The sequence below is a fragment of the Dromiciops gliroides genome, chromosome 2 (assembly GCF_019393635.1).
Source record: "Dromiciops gliroides isolate mDroGli1 chromosome 2, mDroGli1.pri, whole genome shotgun sequence".
Classification (NCBI taxonomy): Eukaryota; Metazoa; Chordata; class Mammalia; order Microbiotheria; family Microbiotheriidae; genus Dromiciops; species Dromiciops gliroides.
Window position 1 is genome coordinate 182,359,276 of NC_057862.1, and position 20,561 is coordinate 182,379,836.

The 20,561-nt window shown below is 36.6% G+C and overlaps 1 protein-coding gene across 1 annotated transcript in view; it reads right to left on the reverse strand.

Annotated features, from left to right (window-relative positions):
• Positions 1-20,561, reverse strand: part of RYR3 (ryanodine receptor 3) — a 681,173-nt gene that overhangs the window by 348,114 nt on the left and 312,498 nt on the right. The window contains exons 9-11 of the mRNA XM_043982013.1: positions 12,429-12,503; positions 9,287-9,443; positions 1,917-2,090 (exon numbers count right to left, since the gene is read on the reverse strand). Of these exons, the coding sequence (XP_043837948.1) occupies positions 1,917-2,090; positions 9,287-9,443; positions 12,429-12,503 (406 nt within the window). The remainder of the gene's footprint in view (positions 1-1,916; positions 2,091-9,286; positions 9,444-12,428; positions 12,504-20,561) is intronic.

Below are 20,561 nucleotides of genomic sequence, written 5' to 3' on the forward strand. Positions count from 1 at the left end.
GGAATGACTTGTATTTTTATAAATTTGTCTCGGTTCTCTATATATTTGAAAAATGAGGCATTTATCAGAAATACTTGTTTCAAAAATTCTTTCCCCATTTTCTGCTTTCCTTAGAATCTTAGCTGCATTAATTTTTTTTTTTTTAAGTGAGGCAATTGGAGTTAAGTGACTTGCCCAGGGTCACACAGCTATTAAGTGTTAAGTGTCTGAGGCCGGATTTGAACTCAGGTACTCCTGACTCCAGGGCCGGTGCTTTATCCACTGCGCCACCTAGCTGCCCCCATAGCTGCATTAATTTTGTTTGTGTGAAAACTTTTTAATTTTATATAATCAAAATTATCTATTTTACATTTTCTATTGCTATTTCTTCTTTGGTCCTAAATTCTTCCTCTGTCCATAAATCTGACAGAGAAACTATTCCATGCTCTCTTAATTTGCTTATGGTATCACTCTTTATGTATAAATTATGTACCCATTTTGACCTTACTTTAATATATGGTGTGAGCTGTTGGTCTATACCTAATTTTTGCCATACTGTTTTCCAGTTCTTCCAGCAGTTTTGCTCAAATAAGTTTTTGTTACAAAAGCTTGGATTTGGGGGTTTATCATATACTAGATCACTATAATGATTTAAGTTTAAATCTAATCATTAGAGAGAAAGGGCCAAGATGAACTCTTACATCAGTTAGAGATCAGTCCCTCAGTTTTAGCTCAGTCATCTTCTGACTATATGGGATTAATTGAATGTTTGGTTCTGCCTATTCAGTTTTCCTGGCCTTCCTCAAAAACACTTCAAATACATACAGACATACCCCACCATTTAGAAGAATTTATAAAAAGACAAAGAGAATATAAAGATGATCTATTATTATAATTCTATAATTTTATAGTTTCATCTACTTTTAGGTCTTTCTTTTTAGGCTTTTGGGGGGATTTTTGGTTTCTTCTCTGCAAAGAGGTTCCTTAAGCCTTCATCATCTTAATAATTCTCTGCATCTTCACAGCTTCATTATGTCTTTCTTGAAATGTAGGGACCAGTACTTCAGACAGCTTTAGAAATACAAGCATACAATTCTTTTACATATGATTTTGCATACATAACACATATATATATGCATATGTATATATTTTGTATGTATTAGAGCATGTATTTGCAACCTTCCTTTGGTTCCCAACTGGTGTTCCAAAGATGAAATCTCAAATTCTTAAGTGTTTGTTGCCTCTTGCAAATCAAAAGACGGTCTAAAATAAAAAACAACTGCTCACAGAAGATGTTGACACTTGTATCTAGGCCACTTTCCCTGCTTTTGGCAGACTAAAGCAAAGTATTCCAGCCTGGAGAGAGAATTTTGTAATATATCACTACCCCACTTCTTTGAAGGTCTATACCTTATTCATAATGGATTTTATTTTTCTTGCCTCCTCAATGGTTAGGGGGAGAGAGAATTTGGAACTCAAAATAAAACAAAAATATTTTAAAAGAAAATGTATGCCTATGGATTTATGTTATTAGAGAATCTGTTTTCTATATGTGAGTACTATTTAACCTCTATTTTTCTTTAAATAAAAAAGTCAACTCACAAAAGTAATGCAGTGTATGATTCTAAAATAGTAGTTAGCTTTTAAATACTTTACACTAGGTTTTTGAAAGAATTATATGATTTTTGGTAGTGGAGTTAGGGGTAGGGATCGATGTTTTATATTCTAAAAGGTGTTTTAAGTTGAAAATAAAATAATTTTGAATTCCTTTAGGAAATACCAACTAATGATAGGGTAAGTAGCTCAGAAAATTAGGCAAACATTCTTTAAAGCACTGTGCAGTTCATAATTCAAGAGTCCCCTGACACCAATTCATTTCAATTCCTCAAATATTTCTTAGCCAAAGTAACATATGTACAGATGTTGAAACTACTCACCTTTCTTTTAAGTGGTCCAAGGCGTGATGTTTTGGCATCTTGTGCTTTGTATGTCATCCAGAGACCACTAGCTACATGCTGGATAAAGCATATTGAATCTCCATACTTTATTTCTGCAATTCCCATGCCTTCAACATCCCGCTTGTGACTTGAATCCAATTTTTCCTTGATCTCCTATTAACACCACCCCAAAAGCATAGTTATTTTTCATTATATAGTAAAATAAGTATGAAATATTATTATTAGATAATTTATAAACCTAGAAATTTACTAGATTGTGATTAGCTAGAAATAATAAACCCTAAAGCAAAAAAATGTCAGAAACAACTACTTTATCATTTAACTTCTCAGTCTTTGAAAGTCCTTGTTACTACCTAAGCAATCAAGGTAGCTCCCAAATTTATTTTATTTATTTATACACACACACACACACATGTGGAATGTGGAAAAGAAGAGCTCTGTCCGTACTACAGGGCATCCCAAAAATCTTAGTGCAGTCTAAATCTTTAATAATCCCAGAACTATAAATGCTACAGACTTCAAAATATGAGCATTCTAAAGTTTCACTGTTTAGAAATTTTAAATATTGATACATTTCTTATTATTTTCAATATAACTTATAACTTATGCTACATATACACTAATTGATTTTTTGTACTTTGTAAAACTTTTTCATTAGCTGCTGCTCAATGACTGAAAAGACTGTATTTGCAGTTCTAGCCTTATCATCCAAAAAATGAGGTTTTGATGCATACATTATAGTTTTGGCATGATCCCATAAGAAAAAAATCTAATGAGGTTCAATCAGTGACCAAGATTTCTAAGCAAAAGGACCTCTTTTACTGACCTGTCTCATTCTCATCCAGAAACTGTTGTACATACAATGCATGACAGTGTATCCTCTCTTTTTAAAAATGAAAATGAAAACATATTCAAAATACATAAATATAACTATATGCAAAGTATGCAAACTTCCAAATGATATTTTTGTAAGTTTATTATTTATATTTCTGACATTATTAAAATAAAACTTCATTAAGACTTTTGGGATATCATGGAATCTTCAACCATAAACCTTGAGTTCTATTCAATTACATTCACTTTGACATTGTCAAGTGTTGCAGAAAGTGTCTTAAAGCTCCATGCAGTGACATGCCTATGTCTTGCAGCAAAGGATTAGGCATATTTTGAGATTCTAATTGAATTGGGTCATGATGTACAATCTTTAAAAATAACTATCAGACATACTGAATGTTAAATTTAATAAGGCTTGCCATAACGTTCATTCTCCCTTTCTTGAGAGGAATTTACTGTTGTCACATTTCAATTTCAAATAGACAGTATTACAATGCCAAATCAAAAGCAAAATTGAATTATCCTTGGAAATAGCATTTCATTGTCAGGATCATAGAAAAATAATGTAAAATCAAGTTTATAGAAATTGGACCAACACATCCATGTGATATCCACCTGAAATTATCTCTTTTTAAATTTATGGGGATGACCTAATGGTAGCAAAATGATGATAGACTATGAAGAAAAGTGAGATTTAAATGAACTAGTATTTTAGTATAAGATTAAAAATATGGTTATGACAAAGTTATCACATTTCTAATGTCAAGGGAATATACTGTGGTTCTCTAGTCAAATAACATTAATATGATGAAAAAAAAGAAAGTGACCAAAATCAGCATTTAGTCTAAAATTTCATGCAACAGATTGACACAGATATTCTATGAAAACCATACATTCAAAAATACTCCCCAGGCAAATATTCCCCCTAGCACATGGTTTTGACCATCTTCCAACATGTTCTTATCTGCCTGACTTACTGCCCCTTAGACATATACACTCCTAGAAATGACTATCAGTCTTAGCAATTAGCACTAAGCCATTACTTATTAGGTCGCCCCTATTTAGAAGTGTTCACTAACATGTTACTTGTAGGTGCTCCAAGTCTCCTTGATTTAGAAATCTTGGCTGCCACTGCCTCCTCAGGTCTCCAATCGAAGTAGCCATCCTACTTCTACCTTATTTCCTCCACAACCCCCATTCAAAACATTGGAGAACAGAATGATTAAATGATCAAAACTGGTAAAGCCAAAAGCTCCTATACAGTTGCCAAGGGTCTGTTCTATTCCTATTTGTCTATGACTCTCTTCCTTTCTCTCCCTTTTCACTTTTCTTTTGTTTTTTAAAAAAGGAATATCAGTACTAGTTGAACCATGAACCCTCCCTGGATGCTTACCTCTTAAAACCAGTCCAGAGAAACACACAGTACCAGCTGCTTTTAAAGGTAAAGCAATTGTGGCTGCTATTTCATATTTCAGAAAAAAGGAACTAGCGTCATATGGATACGGTCACCATATGTCAGGGATTTTTCTGGGACAGTCCTGACTTCAAATATTCAAAGGATCACTGCATTTAGCACTAGAAGAGACCCTAGATATCATCTAATTTAGTCCAACCTTCTCATTTTATAGATTTCTATCCCATTGTTTCCAGAGAGCATCAAAATTCACCCCAAATGACAATATTTTGGTAAATTAATTACTGAATGAATTAGTTCAATGAGCATTACAATGGAAACATATAGATGTCCCAGAAGTCTTAGAGCAGTTGAAAATAGATTGAAAATGGATACAGATAAAACTGGAAATAATTTTAAGCTATTTAAAACTGAACTAGGACTTTTGGGACACCCTGTAAGTTAATACCAAAGAATCCATAATCTTATAGCATAGGAAACTATTCATGTGGGAACTCCACCAATACAGATCAACCTATGACTTGGCAGATAAGTTTTTGAGAGTTGTCTGAGGCTTAGAGCAGTTGTGCTCCCAAGGTTAGCAAGCTACTATGTGTCAGTCAGGATTCTGAACTTGTGGTAAAGGTACTCTAGGTGTTGAATCTAGGTCCAAGAGGCCTGGGTTTCTGATGCTGAGCTTTGTCACTGACTTTCTATGTGACCTTGGGGCAAGTTTGGACCTCAGTCTTCTAATCCATAAAATGGGAATACATACTATTATATTTATACTACCTCACCTAAAAAGTTAACTGAGTTAACCCCATTCAGGTGCTTATTGGTGATGGTGGTAAGGTATCATCTTCATCAGTAAAACACTCATTAACTCAACTGAACAAATGCTTATTCAGTGACAACTGTAAGTGACAATGTAGAAACTACTCTAGAAACCATAAATACAAAGATGAAAAATGACATAGTTGCTGCCCTCCAAGGGCTTGTATTCTATTGGTGGGGGAAGGAGGGATGTATCATGTACAGCTATATATGGAAGTAAGAAATACAAGATAACACTGCTTTACACATAGTAGATGCTTAATAAATGCTTGTTGTCTGGATGGGGCCAAAGGAAAGAAAGACCCAGAGGTTCTCAGAATATCTGAGAAGAGAGAACCCTTCAGAGCCAGGGACAATGAAGGGATGCTATGCAGAGAGCAGGGAGCACCCAAGCCTTGGCGAAAGAAAAAAATTTAGGAGATTAAGAGCATTCCCAATGGAGGGAAAGGAGGTGGGAGGGAGCAAGTAATAAGCAGCTGAAAATCCAGTTTGGCTAGTATGCTGTTGTCAGAGGAAACCAGGATTAAAGAGAAATTGCAGTCAGAGGGCCTTGAATGCCTGGCATCCTGTGTAAGGACAATAGGGACACTCTAAATATGTTTGAGCAGGAGAGTGGTGAGAAAAATGATTATTAATAACCAATGATTTGGGAAGATTCACATTTCCCCCTTTTTCTATTATCCTCATTTCAAGATCTCAATCTCTAAAGGTTGAACTAACCTTCTCTTCAATCCAGATTCTTCCCAAATGGGGCAGCTATTGTGTTCTACTCAGGTTTGGGTAGGGATAAATTCTTTGAACAGATTGCCCAAGCCTGGGGCTAACTTAGAAGTAAATGACATAATCAGAGTTCAGGTGCACTGTAATATTCATTCTCCCATTAACTGTTAGCTGATCAGAGAAGACTGCCACCCTGGGTAACAGGCCCCTTCCAAAAGGGCATATAAGCCATAAGCCTGCTGCCCTGATTGTTTTTGGCTTAGAAAGAGCCACATAACCATCCTTTTATTAAAATTCTGGCATTATTAATACAATGATTAAATTACCCAGAAATTATCTCTCTTGAACCTTTTTAAACAACATAGTGGCATGATCAGACCCATCCATTAAAAATGTTATTTTTGCAGCTGTGTGAAAGAATGATTGGAGAGGAGAGAAACTGGAGGCAGGAAGCCCAATTAGGAGGCTATTATTATACAGGTTAGAGATAGTGAGGGCCTGAACTAAGATCATTGCCCTAGAATGGAGAAGTGATCATGGATGGCAGCTGATGGATATAAGGAGAGAGGTGAGACAAAGGAAAGAATAAAAAATGATGTGAAGTTTTTATTGAGAGTTGGACTACCTTCACTTATATTTTCATAGATATAGGACTAGAAGGAATCTTAGAGGTAATCAAATCCAACCCCCTTGATTTTATAAGTGATTTACTCAGGGTCATGTAACTAATAAGTGTTTGAAACACTTAGCATAGTGCCTAGCCATTGGGAAGCACTTAATAAGTATCTACTGATTGATTTACTGTTTGAAGCAACACATGAACCCAGATCTTCCTGATTCCACAAATCAAATTAATTAATTAATTATTTAAAGAACAAACAAAGAAAAAAATCTTGGCTGCCAAAGAGGCAAACACGACTTCAGAGAAAATACAGAATAAGAAGTCCAGAATTATAAAAGGATAAATGTAATCTAGCTTAACCCAGAGATTCTCTTGGGCAGTGATATCAGACTCAGTTGATATCACACAGGGGCTACCAATCCATACATAAAGATTTAATATCCCAAAGATACTGATTTAGTTTTAAAATGTAATATTATGTATATGTTATTATATATATTTTAATTTTCTTAAGTATTTTCCAATTATATTTTAACTTTGTTCAGGCAGTACTCATGGCCCATGGACTGTTTGACGCTTCTACTCCTGGGCACATCACCAAAGTCCACTTAGTTGATACTCAATGAACTTGTTTATGTTTCAAGTAAAACATTTTGAAACTTGCAAGACTAAATTACAAGATTCTGAAAGGGAGAAACTCTGTCATTCTTTTGTTATACCTGTTTGGGTCTTGAGTTTTCAGATTCCTTTAATGAATTGTCTATTATATGTACTTAAAATATAAGGTATTAAAATTCACCTATACCCACTTATACCTATACTACATTTCCCCAAAAAGAGTCTTTCAGGAAGACTTTTTAATTCCTTTTGGGAACATCAACAGCCTTGGTCAAAGGCCTATCAAAGAATCTCAGCCATTTCAATCCATATTCCTTTCAAATCAAAATAAAATAAGCCTTATAAAAAACTGGGATCTTTAGATCATCTTAAACCTCTAAAATAATCATTTCAGTTGCAATACAGCCACAATACCAAGTATGGGGATATGATATATGATTCACTAGTGACTTTTAAAACAACCTATGGCATGCTGACAGTCTTATTAGTGCTGAATCCTAGCTTTTCAACCATTTTGTCCTTGCCCTTTTCTGTTTGCTGGGGATGGGGATGGGGAAATAATAATAACCCAAGAGTGGAGACGAGTGAGTAGGAAGACTGGAATATCTTTATAGTGCTATGAGCTTCTGGCTTCCTCCTTCTCCTTGCCCCTAGAAGCTAAGCACTCCAAAAGAGTGACTAAAAGCCAAGAATTATGTTGAAATGGATGCATCCCATCTCAAAACAGTATTCTGCCTATCTAGAAACTGATTACTCTCTGGCCTTTAGAGAATCCCCTTCCTGAAAATATAGGGTTCTTGATACCACAATCCTTTCTTAGTATAGCAATGCAACATTTGGATTGGAGAAGAGAGTGAGAGGGATTGATGGCACAGAATAGGGAGGGAAAGAGGGAAGTAGGGCAGTAAAAAAGAAAATTTCTCTCTTCATAAGTTTTTCATAGGTTATTTTTATCCTGGTCCAAGTGATTTATAGGGGAGAAAATGTGATTCTCCCTATTATTTATCCTTCTGTTTGCTCTTCTTTGATTTTGCTTCATTCACTTCTTTAGAAGGTATACTGCTCTTCATCTCTTTTGTAAAGTGAATAATATTTAATACCCATCCAGGAGAGAATGAATTTGAATTTTAAATCCCACAAATTATCCTGGCTCTGTGGATCACCCTCTGATTTAGCTTGGGCAAGTCACAAACACCTCTATAGACTTTTACTTCCTTATCTGTGATCTCTAAGGTTTCTTACAATTCCTCCTTCTAGGAATGATTCCAATCTCAGAGCAGAAAGGGAAAGCAATCTCTGGAGAGGTAAGAAAGGACCTCACAAAACAAAGGAAAATGCTACAGAAAGACTTGGAAAAAGTTACTTTTCTGGGTGCTAAGGAGGTACATCCTTGCAGATAGCAGTTTCTTCATTGCTGCAAGCTATAAGTTCTGGAGGAGGAAAAAAATCTCCGTCCAATACAAAATATCACATCTTTGTTTTTAAAAAGTAGGAAAAACCTTGATATTATTCCTTAGGGAAACAGGAATGTCAAAACACCAGATTATGTGCGATCTCTTCTATTCTAGCCTTAGGATTATGCCATGTCTGGAGTCAAAAATATGTCCTGACTCCATTTCTCTGTCCTGGTCTCAAGTCAGTCATTTTTGCCATCCTATATCCAGGTATTGTGTTATTTACAAACTGGTTCCTTTTCAATTAATTTTGCTCTAAAGCAGTCTTGAAAGTTGCTTTACATACTTTTTTTAAACTTTATTTTTCTTGGGGGTTTTTTGTCTGTTTTTCCTTGACAAATGACTGACATAGAAATATGTTTTGCATGACTATACATGTATAACCTATATAAAATTGTTTGTCTTCTCACTGAGGGGGAGGGGAGAGAGGAAGGGAGAGAATCTGGAACATGAAATTTAAAAAAGAATGTTAAGTTTTTACATGTAATTGAAAAAATAAAATACTTAGAATAAAAAAAAATTTTTAAAAAGAAAGTTGTCATAAAAAATCACATTTTTAAAAGTACTATTTTAGTTAAAATACTCAACTTCTACCCCTAAACAAGGTCCAGGTTTCCATTTAGCCCTAAACCAAAGATAATGGAGGGAAAGGCAAAAACTGCAGTATTTCACACTATTAAAGAAATACTGTGGTTTTTGCCTTTCCCTCCATTATCTTTGGTTTAGGATCCGATTTCCTGATTGCCTGATTTCACTTAATGCCAGGCTGATCTCGAATCACATTGGGTATATGTCTTCTATATTTATTTGTTATGCATATTTCAAAACTTTCAATATGGGAAGAAGCCCCGAGCCTTCCCTTACCAATATTTACCTTTGATGCCCGGAAACAAAAGGCTGTGGACTTGGTGTCTGATTTCCCCCTATCTTGCAAGATAAGGCCTTGATCTTCTGTCAGAGCCAGGTACTGGCCAGTGGTAATATGTCTTAGTCGGAAGGCTTGGCCCCACCTGATGTTACTGCCACTCCAGCTAGATGAATCAGCAGGAAACATTTGTGGTTATATACTAACAAAGAGCACTAAATACTTAATTAGTACTTTTAAAAAACTTTATTAATTTAGTATTTTAGGAGTTTTCTCATTATCTCTCTGAGGGACAATTTATAAAACTGTAATCCTTTTACTTTTCCAATGCTAATGATTTTATTAGGAGGAAAGTCTGTGCAATGGATGAATATCTAATTTCTCCCTTTTGATCAAAATTTAGGGGCAAAAACTAGGAAATAGGGTTTTTAAGAGTCAAGTTAATTCTGCTATTTAAAGATCACTAGAAGCCCCCAGGCTCCACTTTAGAGAAACTGCATGGTCTTCTGTGATTCAGCTCATCCTTTCATGCAAATGGTTTCACTGACCAGAAGAAGAGAAAATAATAGAAATGGGTTCTTTTAAAGGCAAACTTATTTCTGACAATAAAAGCATTCAGAGCATGAATTTGGACTCTAACATTTTAATGTCATGGAGAGCATTTCAATGATATTTCTAGCTTCAAAATTAACAATAAAGTGTTCTTTAATTTGGTTATTATTGAAAGAAAATGAACAGCATAGAGAAATAAATTAGGCCATTGATAAACTTATGGAGGCTTCGTATGTAATGCCTTACGTCAGAGAAAAAATGACCACACATGTGGTACTTAAAACATAACCACATATGAAACTATCTTTTTTTTTTTACATTTTATTTTTATTTATTTATTTATTTTTTAGTGAGGCAATTGGGGTTAAGTGACTTTACCATGGTCACACATCTAGTAAGTGTTAAATGTCTGAGGCCGAATTTGAACTCAGGTACTCCTGACTCCAGGGCCAGTGCTCTATCCACTGTGCCATCTAGCTACCTCCATATGAAACTATCTTAAAGAATTCCTGAAAGGAATGCCCTTCTAGGAGCACTATAAATTGTATTGTAAGGCAAGCGCAAATACGGTTCTTTCCATGAAAAGTATAATGCAAGTCAGGCTTGGAGGAAAACTTAGCTCATATACTTTTAGATGATTTTTAACTGAGAAAGTAGTTTAATGAAAAGTCTTAAGGAAAGACTTTGGGATCTAGATGAGAAATAGCAAGCTTTTAGTAGCTTAGTTTATGATAAGTACTAAATCTTGGGATTCATGGAAAGTATTTCTACTTGAAGGACCTGGAACAAAATAAAGGTAACTATCAAGGTACTTCACTTGAAACCTAAGTTGGAGATGTGGAGGCACTAGGCAAATATAACTGACTATAATTCAAAGGGTATCCAGGGTAGGCCTTTATTCAAACAGATTTTAGAAGAAGAATAATTCCTTTTTATGCATTTCTTCCTCTAGAGTCCATTGTAATAATCCCAGTGAGTCTTAAGGGCAAATGGACAAAGAAACATTCAGACTTCTACTTCTCATATGTGCATGATTCCTAGAATAGTGTAGGCACTTAATAAATGTTTCTTGATTGCTTTATTAATAGTCAAGATGGTAGAGGTTTTGAGGAAATTTGAGTCATCCCCTTCTCATTCAATATGAGAGCAAAAAAGGAGAAAAACGGTTTAAAACTAGGAAAGACAGTTAAATTTACCAAAAAGAAAACGAACAAAGCAAAACAAACTAAATATCCAAAGTACCAGAAATAGTGCTGATGGAAGCAGAAATACATAAGCTATTCTTGAGCTATTCTCATAAGGGTATATGATAGACTTAAAGAATGTAAGAAAGAATTAACACAGGTTGTAAAACTATAAGAAGAAATAAAAGTAGAAATAGAATCTTTTTTTAAAAAGCATAGGAGGAAGGGATGGCTAGGTGGCACAGTGGATAAAGCACTGGCCCTGGATTCAGGAATACCTGAGTTCAAATCTGGCCTCAGACACTTGACACTTACTAGCTGTGTGACCCTGGGCAAGTCACTTAACCCCCATTGGCCCTGTGTTAAAAAAAAAATCATAGGAGGAAAAAAAAAAGCAGATATTTTAAAATTACGAATACATAGAATGGGAAGCTAGGTGGCATGGTGGACACATAGAGTGCAGGGCTTTAAGTCAGGAAGACTCATCTTTCTGTTTGGGGTTTTGGGGTTTTTTTTTTGGGGGGGTGGTTTTTGTTTTTGTTTTTGTTTTGCAGGGCAATGAGGGTTAAACGACTTGCCCAGGGTCACATAGCTAGTAATTGTCAAGTGTTTAAGGCTGGATTTGAACTCAGGTTCTCCTGAATCCACGGTTGGTGCTTTATCCACTGTACCACCTAGCTGCCCCCAAGACTCATCTTTCTGAGTTCCAATCCAGCCTGATATTTCCTAGCTTTGTGACCCTGGGCAAGTCACTTAACTCTGTTTGTCTCAATTCCTCATCTATAAAATGAGCTGGAGAAGGAAAGGGCCGACCACTCCAGTCTCTTTGCCAAGAAAACCCCAAATGGGGTCACAAAATGTCAGACACGACTGAAAAACAACTGAACAAGATAATATAATAGCACATCTGAAAGATCACTGGAAGCAACCAAAATGGAAGTATTACAGATAAAAGTACACAAATAAAAATTATATTTAAAGAAAAATTTTTAAAGGAAAAAAATTCTACCAAGGCCTAACAATCTAAGAGTAAAAGTAAGTTGCTACAGAATCCTAGGGTTAACTTCCCACAGCATTATATAAGTGACTTAGGGAAGACAGGAAACTATTTCCTAAGAATCAGCAAAAAAAATAAATTTTTTTTTGAGAAAAAAATTTGGAAGACCAAAGCACTTTCTGGCAATGCTCTGAGATAACCCTGGGTTTTAACTCAATAGGATGTCATCTAGAAGTGCTGTGGCTGAGCTTAAGGTACCAAAACTGTCCTGAAAGTTAGAGAAAGGGAAAACACTCTAACCACAGAATGGTAAGTAGTATATAACAATGAATAAGGGAATAAGTAAGATAAGGGCCACACAAATAAGAGGAAAGGAACTCAAATTTGAGAGTGTGTAGTACTTAGACACTTCAATTACCTTATCCGAAGGGGTTCCACTCTCCACAGTGACCTGGCTCGGCTCCCAGCTCCACCAGTTTCATAAAATATCCTCCTGTAAAGAAGAATTAAATGGATGATACCTTTGACTCATCAAAAATATGATGAACAGAACAGAATCCAAGAAATGCTTTCCCAACATTGAACAGTGACTAAAACCTAAAGGAAATGGCTCCCAATAAAGAATCTATTTAGTCTATTTAAGCTGTTTCTAAAATTCAAGGTTTAATAACAACAATAGCAATCATTGCATAAGGTTTTCAAGTTTACAAACTTTTACATAAATTATCTCATTTGAGCCTCCTAACAATCCTACAACAATAGGTATTGTTATTATTATTTTTTTTTAGTGAGGCAATTGGGGTTAAGTGATTTGCCCAGGGTCACACAGCTAGTAAGTGTTAAGTGTCTGAGGCTGGATTTGAACTCAGGTCCTTCTGAATCCAGGGCCGGTGCTCTATCCACTGCACCACCTAGCTGCCCCAACAATAGGTATTATTAATCCTTTTTTATAGCTGAAACTGAGGCTTAAGTAAAATGATTTACCTGTGACTACACAATAAGAATCAGAAATAAAATTTAAACCCAGGTCTTCTTCCTGACTTCAAACTTAGCACTCTATTCACTATAGCTTTCCATAAAAGAAAAGTCAACATGCATTTTTAAAAGCCATCATTTTCTTTTAAAAAAATAGCAGGAACTCCCAAAAGGAAGACAATAAAGTATGCTTTTGTATGTGACGGAGTGGGTGACAAAGAGAGGAGAGAAGGATAGGGGAGAATTCTGTAGAAAGTGGAGCAAATCATTGACATGGGGTTAAATCAGGATATTAGGATAAATTAGGACATTATGATAACACAGAAGTTTTCTCCCTGAGAAGCAAAACTGACGGACTGACACACCTAAGAAGTAAGGGGAGAGAAGTCCATTAGGTATGCCTACTACTTGAGAAGATCCCCCCACCCAACCCCACTCCACAGAGATAACTCCAGAAGTCAGGAACACCACCCCTCATTCAAGCATTTCCCACCCCACCCCCAATAAGGGACTTTCCATTGTCAGGTGGTCACCCCATCTATCTTCTGTAAAAGCTTTTGCCTTCCTTCTCTTCTCTGAGGAAGATATTTCTAAAGATATTTCTAAGCTTTTTTTTATGCTTCAATCTATATTCAGACAACATAAGTTTTCTCTGTTGATGGACCACGTTTTTCATAAGACCTTCAGAGTTGTTTTGTATCACTGCATTGCTGAAAATAAGCAAGTCATTCACAGCAGATCGTCTTACAGTATTGCTGTTATTTTGTATACAATACATTTCACATTGCATCAACTCATGTAGGTCTTCCTAGGTTTTTCTTGATAGCATCCTGCTCATCATTTAAAAAAAATAGTAAACTACATTTATATAGTACATAAAAGAGAGATTTCCTTACAATAAACCCATGAGATTGATTATTGCAACAATAGTATGTGGTGTCTAAAATCTAATGTGGGGGGGGGCAGCTAGGTGGTGCAGTGGATAAAGCACAGGCCCTGGAGTCAGGAGTACCTGAGTTCAAATCCGGCCCCAGACACTTAACACTTACTAGCTGTGTGACCCTGGGCAAGTCACGTAACCCCAATTGCCTCACTAAAATCTAATGTGGGTCTTAAACTGCCCCACCCTACCCCCAGTTTTTTTGGGGGAAACTGGCTAAGATTTACTGATAAATTCAGCAAGAGTTTAGGCTTTTAAGGATTTATTAAAGTGTATTAGAAGTTAGTGAAGAGAGAGAATGGAAAACCCTAGTTTAGATCTATTCGGTATAGCCAGAGAGAAACCCTTGCTTTTCCTAGCAGTCCATGTGAAGTCCCCTACCACGCCAAAGTCCTAGGCAAAAAGGAGGACCCCTCCTTTTCTCCATTTGCCACCACCAAGCCAGTTCAGGACAAAAAAGAAAGTGATCTACTGCTGCTTCTCCCAGAAGCTCTCTGTGAAACAGGAAGCAGGGCCGTCCACACACAGCTCCAAGGTAATTGGCTGGTAGATTTGACTGACATGACTACAGGAAGCTCTATAGAAGTAACTTCTGGATGCCAAGCTACATGCTTTCTCCTCAGGGTGGAGCTCTGATTCTCACAAGTAATAGATAACATTTAAATAATACCCTATACCTGACAAAGAATTTTCTTCACAATAGCCCAGCAAAATAAGTATCATACATATAATCATCAATCATCATTACTCAATCCTCTTCCTCATCAATCCATCCTCATCTTCATTAATTAATCATCATCATCATCAGTCCTCATCAATCCTCATCTTGATCAAATCATCATCATCATCATCATCATGCTTACTCTTGACTCTGCTTCAAATTTTTTTTCACAGTTACTATTGTTAACTATTTCCCTCCATCCTATTCCTTCTAGCATATTTACTTTATTTTCTAACTTCTTTCACCCTATCCCTCCTCAAAAGGGTTTTGCTTCTGACTGCCCCTCCCCCAATCTGCCCTCCCTTCTATCACTCCTCCCTCCTTATCCCCTTCCCTTCCAACTTTCCTGCAGAGTCAGATAGATTACTCCAACCAACTGAGTATGTATGTTATTCCCTCCTTGAGCCAACTCTGATGAGATTAAGGTCTTTGAACCAATTCTGATCAATAAAAATAAGGCTCATTCACTGCCCCACTACTCCCCTGTGTTCCCACCCCCCCCACTCCATAAGCCCTTTCCTGCTTCTTTCATGTGAGATTTCACCCCATTCTAGCTGTCCCCTCCCCTCTCCCCCAGTACAATCCTCTCACCCCTCGATTTTACCCTAAAGATGTCATCATGGGACAGCTAGGTGACACAGTGGACAAAGTACCCACCCTGGACTCAGGAGGACCTGAGCCCAAATCTGGCTTCAGGGACAAGATACTCACCCACTGTGTGACCCCAGGCATGCTACCTAACCCTGACCACCCCACAAAAAATGATAAATTTAAAAAATGCTTTATAGATATCATTCCTTCATAATCAATTCCCACCTGTGCCCTTAGTATAAATTTATTCCTATCATCTGCCCTAATACTGAGAAAGTTCTTATGAGTTAGACATATCATCTTCCCACGTAGGAATGTAAACAGCTTAACCTTTTAACATCCCTCATGATTTCTTATTTCCTGTTTATCTTTTTATGGTTCTCTGGTGTCTTTAATTTGAAAGTCAAATTTTCTATTCAGTTTAGGTCTTTTCATCACAAATGCCTGAAAGTCCTCTTTTTCATGATAATCCCATTTTTCCCCATGAAAGATTATACTCAGTTGTGCTGGGTAGGTGATTCTTGGTTGTAATCCCAATTCTTTTGCCCTCCAGGATATCATATTCCATGTCCTCTGATCTTTTAATGTAGAAGCTGATAGATCTTGTGCTATTCTGGCTGTAGCTCCACAGTACTTGAATTGTTTCTTTCTGGCTGCTTGCAATATTTTCCCCTTGACCTGGGAGCTCTGGAATTTGGCTATAATATTCCTGGAGGTTTTCCTTTTGGGATCTCTTTCAGGAGGTAATGAGTGGATTCTTTCCATTTCTATTTTACCTTCTGCTTCTAGAGTATCAGGGCAATTTTCCCTGACAATTTCTTAGAAGATGATATCTAAGCTTTTATTTTGATCGTGGTTTTCAGATACTCCAATAATTTTCAAATTATTTCTCCTGGATCTATTTTCCAGGTCAACTGAAATATCCAAGAAGATATTTCACATTGCCCTCTATTTTTTTATTCATTTGGATTTGCTTTGTTGTGGCTGGGTTTCTCATAAAGCCACTAGATGACATTTGTTCAATCCTAATTCTCAGTCAATTATTTTCCTCAAAGAGCTTTTACATTTGGCTTTTCAAGATGCTGATTTTTTTTCATGACTTTCCTGCATCACTCTCATTTTTTCCTCTACCACTCTTACTTTATCTTCAAAGTCCTTTTTGAACACTTCTATGGCCTGAGAGCAATTAACATTTTTCTTGGAAGCTTTGGATGTAGGAGCCCTGATGTTGCTACTCTCTTCTGAGGGCATAACTTGATCTTCCTTGTCACCAAAGAAACTTTCTATGGTCTGCATCTTTCTCTGTCTTCTCATTTTACCAGGCTATTTCTTGACTTTTAACTCCTTCTTAAAGTGGGGCACTGCTTACAGGCTATATACACTGTCCCAAGCTTCAGGAGGTTCCAGGTGGATCAATTTAAGGAGAAACAGGTTCATCACTGTTCTTTGGTCTGTAAATAACCCCAGGCCTACTTGCTCTTCAACCAGGAAACAAAATTTTTGTTTTGCTGGGTTGAGAGCTCTGGTGAACCTGTGACCCTCCCCCACCTGGGCCACTGCCACTCAAGGCTGCTTCCTGATTCCCAGCAGGAGTAAACCAACCAAGTTCTGCCTCAGTGCCAGCAGAGACCCCTGTAATCTCCCCTTGGCCAACCACTCAGCCTTCTCACTAGACCGTGAGCTTAGTTACTAGAATATGCTGGCTCTGCAGCTGATTCAGAAGCTCTGGAGGTCTTTTTCTGGTGCAGCCTTTCTGGGGCTTGATCTTTGTCAGCAGAACTTCAGAGTTGGGTTCCACTCCCACCCTGGCATAATAGACCCTCCCCTCCTGCCGACCTTCTAAGCCATCTCTGGCTGGAAAATAATCTTATCCTGTCCTTTTGTGAGTTCTGCTGTTCCAAGAATTGTCTTATGGCATTATTTGAAAGGATTTGGAGGGATTTGGGGGAGAGCTCCAAGGAGTCACTGCCTGTCCTCCACCATCTTGGCTCCACCCAGGAAGGAAGTCCCTTTTCTAAGCCGTTTTAATGCTAATTGCACTGTGTGGGAGAGTATAATTTTTACAGAGGAATACCTAATGACCCCTACCACCTATTTCCCTCATGACACCATAGATCATTACTAATCATTATGTAATAATAATAATTTCAAAATCAATAATATTATTTCTATTGCCATATGAGTATCCAGAGCAGAAAGAAATGTCTTATCTTTTTTTCAAACTTCTGTGAGTACCAAGAAAAGCACAGGTATGAACCAAAGAGACATAATATTGATTAAAGTTCTAATTTATTCAGGAAAACTTTTTTTTGAGCAGAGGGAAATGTCTTTTAAAAAAAACACACACAGGAAGGTGGATATCCAACATACCATAGTGGAAAGAGCATGGTATTTACAGAGTAAAAACACTAGTTTGAGTCCCAGCTTTGTTCTTTACTATGACTATGGCTTTGAACCTCAGTTTCCCCATCTATAAAATGAGGGGCTGCACTAGATGACTTCCAAAGACCTTCCCAACTCCATATTTTCTTATCTCAGCTCAATGGAAAATGGGAAGGATATACATAATTTAGAATAAATATATTTATTTAACATTTAAATACTCATAGTACCTGAAGGGACCTTAAATAATATAGTATAAAATGCAGTTAATACAGTTTTAAAATTCATTCTAAATCATGTGAGTTGTGGGTTTTTTCCTCTCCCATTATATCATGCAATTAGAAAAGGAAATAACATGCTTGGTTGTTTAAGGGATCTGGTGTTCAAGATTTTTCTGTTTCAAACCAAGAACAGTAATTATGTTAAAGGCTTGTATGACATTTATCTCTGAGGTACCGGGATATATTTACTGGAACTTTCTCAAATATGTATGCTGAATTTCTGTGAGACATGGAAGGAACATGTGGGGCATGTAAAGGAAACTGAAAAATAGGAGTGGCTTTGCTTAATTTACCAGATAAGGTAGAGATAGAACCAAATTACACTTCTCCTTGTAATGATTATAAAACACCCTACTGTTGGCATGAATGAGATATATGGTATTTTTGCATCTTAGTTTATACAAACTGGGGAATTCTAGCTGTAAGTTGCCAAGGACTCCTGTTCAATCTTAAAAGTTTGTAGGGGCATTTTTCTTGCTTTCTAAAACATCCATGTGGAGAGTTGAAGTGACTAGCAGAGATGCCATTCAAAAAACTTGAAGAATACTGCACATACCTTTGGTTCATAGGAACTTAAGCTTGGCTTGGCAAGCCAAACTTCCTCATGTTCAATGTGCCATATGCCTCTTATTTAAACTTAATTGGACTTTTATCTATAAGAACTTGGGAAAGATCACCTCATCCATACAGTTTCTAAGGAAGTATTCAGGTCTGCCTCATCTTGATCATTTGGGGAATATGCCCCAACATTTGGTGCACTCACTCCAAGTATGGTAATATCTGCTTTTCCATTCCTTATGAAGATGAAGCCGCTCACAAGGAATGTCCATTGAATACCAAATGAAGTCATAAAATATAATTTCAACTCTGACAAATTCTTTGCTACCTTGGTGAAGGAAAGTACTACCATGGCTACCACTTCTGGAGCAGTAAAGGAAAAAAAAAAAGACAAAAAAACCCTAGAAGTTCTTTAGGATGTGCACACTTAGAGAAAGAAAAGTCTGCAAATTTACTCAAAAAACTTCACTTCCTTTACAAATTTGCATATATGTGGATAGCTAAAAAATAAATTAACCATGATTTAGCAACATTTCACAACCAGCAAATTAGCAAAGATAAGAAAAAGATTGGAATAGTAACTGTTGTAGCATTTGTACAGACTGGAACACTAGCAAACTGTCTATGGCACTGTGAATTAGTCAAGCCATTTTGAAAAACAATTTGAAATTATGCTAAGAAAGTGAGTAAATACACTATTTGAACCAAAGCTAGACATATAACTCGAGGATATTAAAGACAGATGGAAAGGTCTCATATACATCAAATATTCATAGTACTACTTTTTGTGATAGCAAAGAACTGAAAATAAAGCCAGTCAATTGGGGAATTACTAAATAAAAGTTTATGTTAAGCTGTCCATGACCATAATCATAGTATCTGTCTCTCACTAAGTTTCCAGATACCCTAGGACATACCTTTTCAGAGAACCCTGAGAATCAACATCTTCTGAAGGTCTCTGATGTAGAATACCACCAAGCCTACTCACTACTGCTGTCAACTTCCTAGTCTCACAACAGGGAATTAATCACCCAATGAAGATTCTGATGTATATGCCTATAAACATACACATGTAGTACATATGTATGTATAATTATATATGTAGATATGCAAACATATGTAGACATTTAGTCATGTGTGGTACGCATATCATACATGGATATATGTGTGTGTATTTAGAGAGAGAGAGACATAGACAGAGACAGAGACAGAGAAAGAGACAGAGAGACAGTTTATTTATATATTTGACCCTATGGATTATACATGACACTGAACCCTTTAACTCTGCTAACTGCTTAAATAAAAAAGGTAAATGTAAGTAAGGAACCAATAGGTATGAGAAAAGGAAGTGAGAGAAAACATGTTAAAATAGTTGAGTTTTGTTGCTGCTGTTTGGTTTTTTTGTTGTTATTGTTTATAACCTCTGTTCCCCCTCTTCCTCTTATTCATCTAGGTTCACAACCTAAGTGTCATCCTCAACACCTCATTTTCTATCACCACCTCAATGAATTTATCAGCAAATCCTATAGATTTTACCTTCATAACAACTCTTGTATATGCCCTCAGCCTCATGCAGGCCCTTATCACTTCACACCTGGACTATTGCAATAGTTGGCTGTTTGGTCTCCTTGCCACAAGCTACTCCTCATATAGTCATCCTCCACTATGCTGTCAAAATGACATTCCTAAAGCACAAGTCTGACCAGGTCATTTCCTATTCAATTAATTCCAATGGCTCCTCATTAGCTCCAGAATTAAATATAAAAACTCTTTATTCCCTTCATAAACTGCTCCCCCACCCCATGTCAGTTTCTTACATTTATTTTCTGCCACATACTCTGTGATTCAGTGACAATGACCTCCTTGCTATTTCTGGAACAAGATACTCCATTTCTCAACCCCAAATATTTTCCCTGGCTGCCCCCCAGGCATGGAATTCTCTTCCTCTTATCCCTACCTCCTGGCTTCCCTGGCTTCCTTCAAGTCCCAACTAAAATCGCACCTACAAGAAGGCTCCCCAAATCTCCCTTAATTCTAGTGTTTTCTCTTTATTAATTATTTATAATTTATGGTCTTAATAGATTGTTTGTATATAGTTGTTTG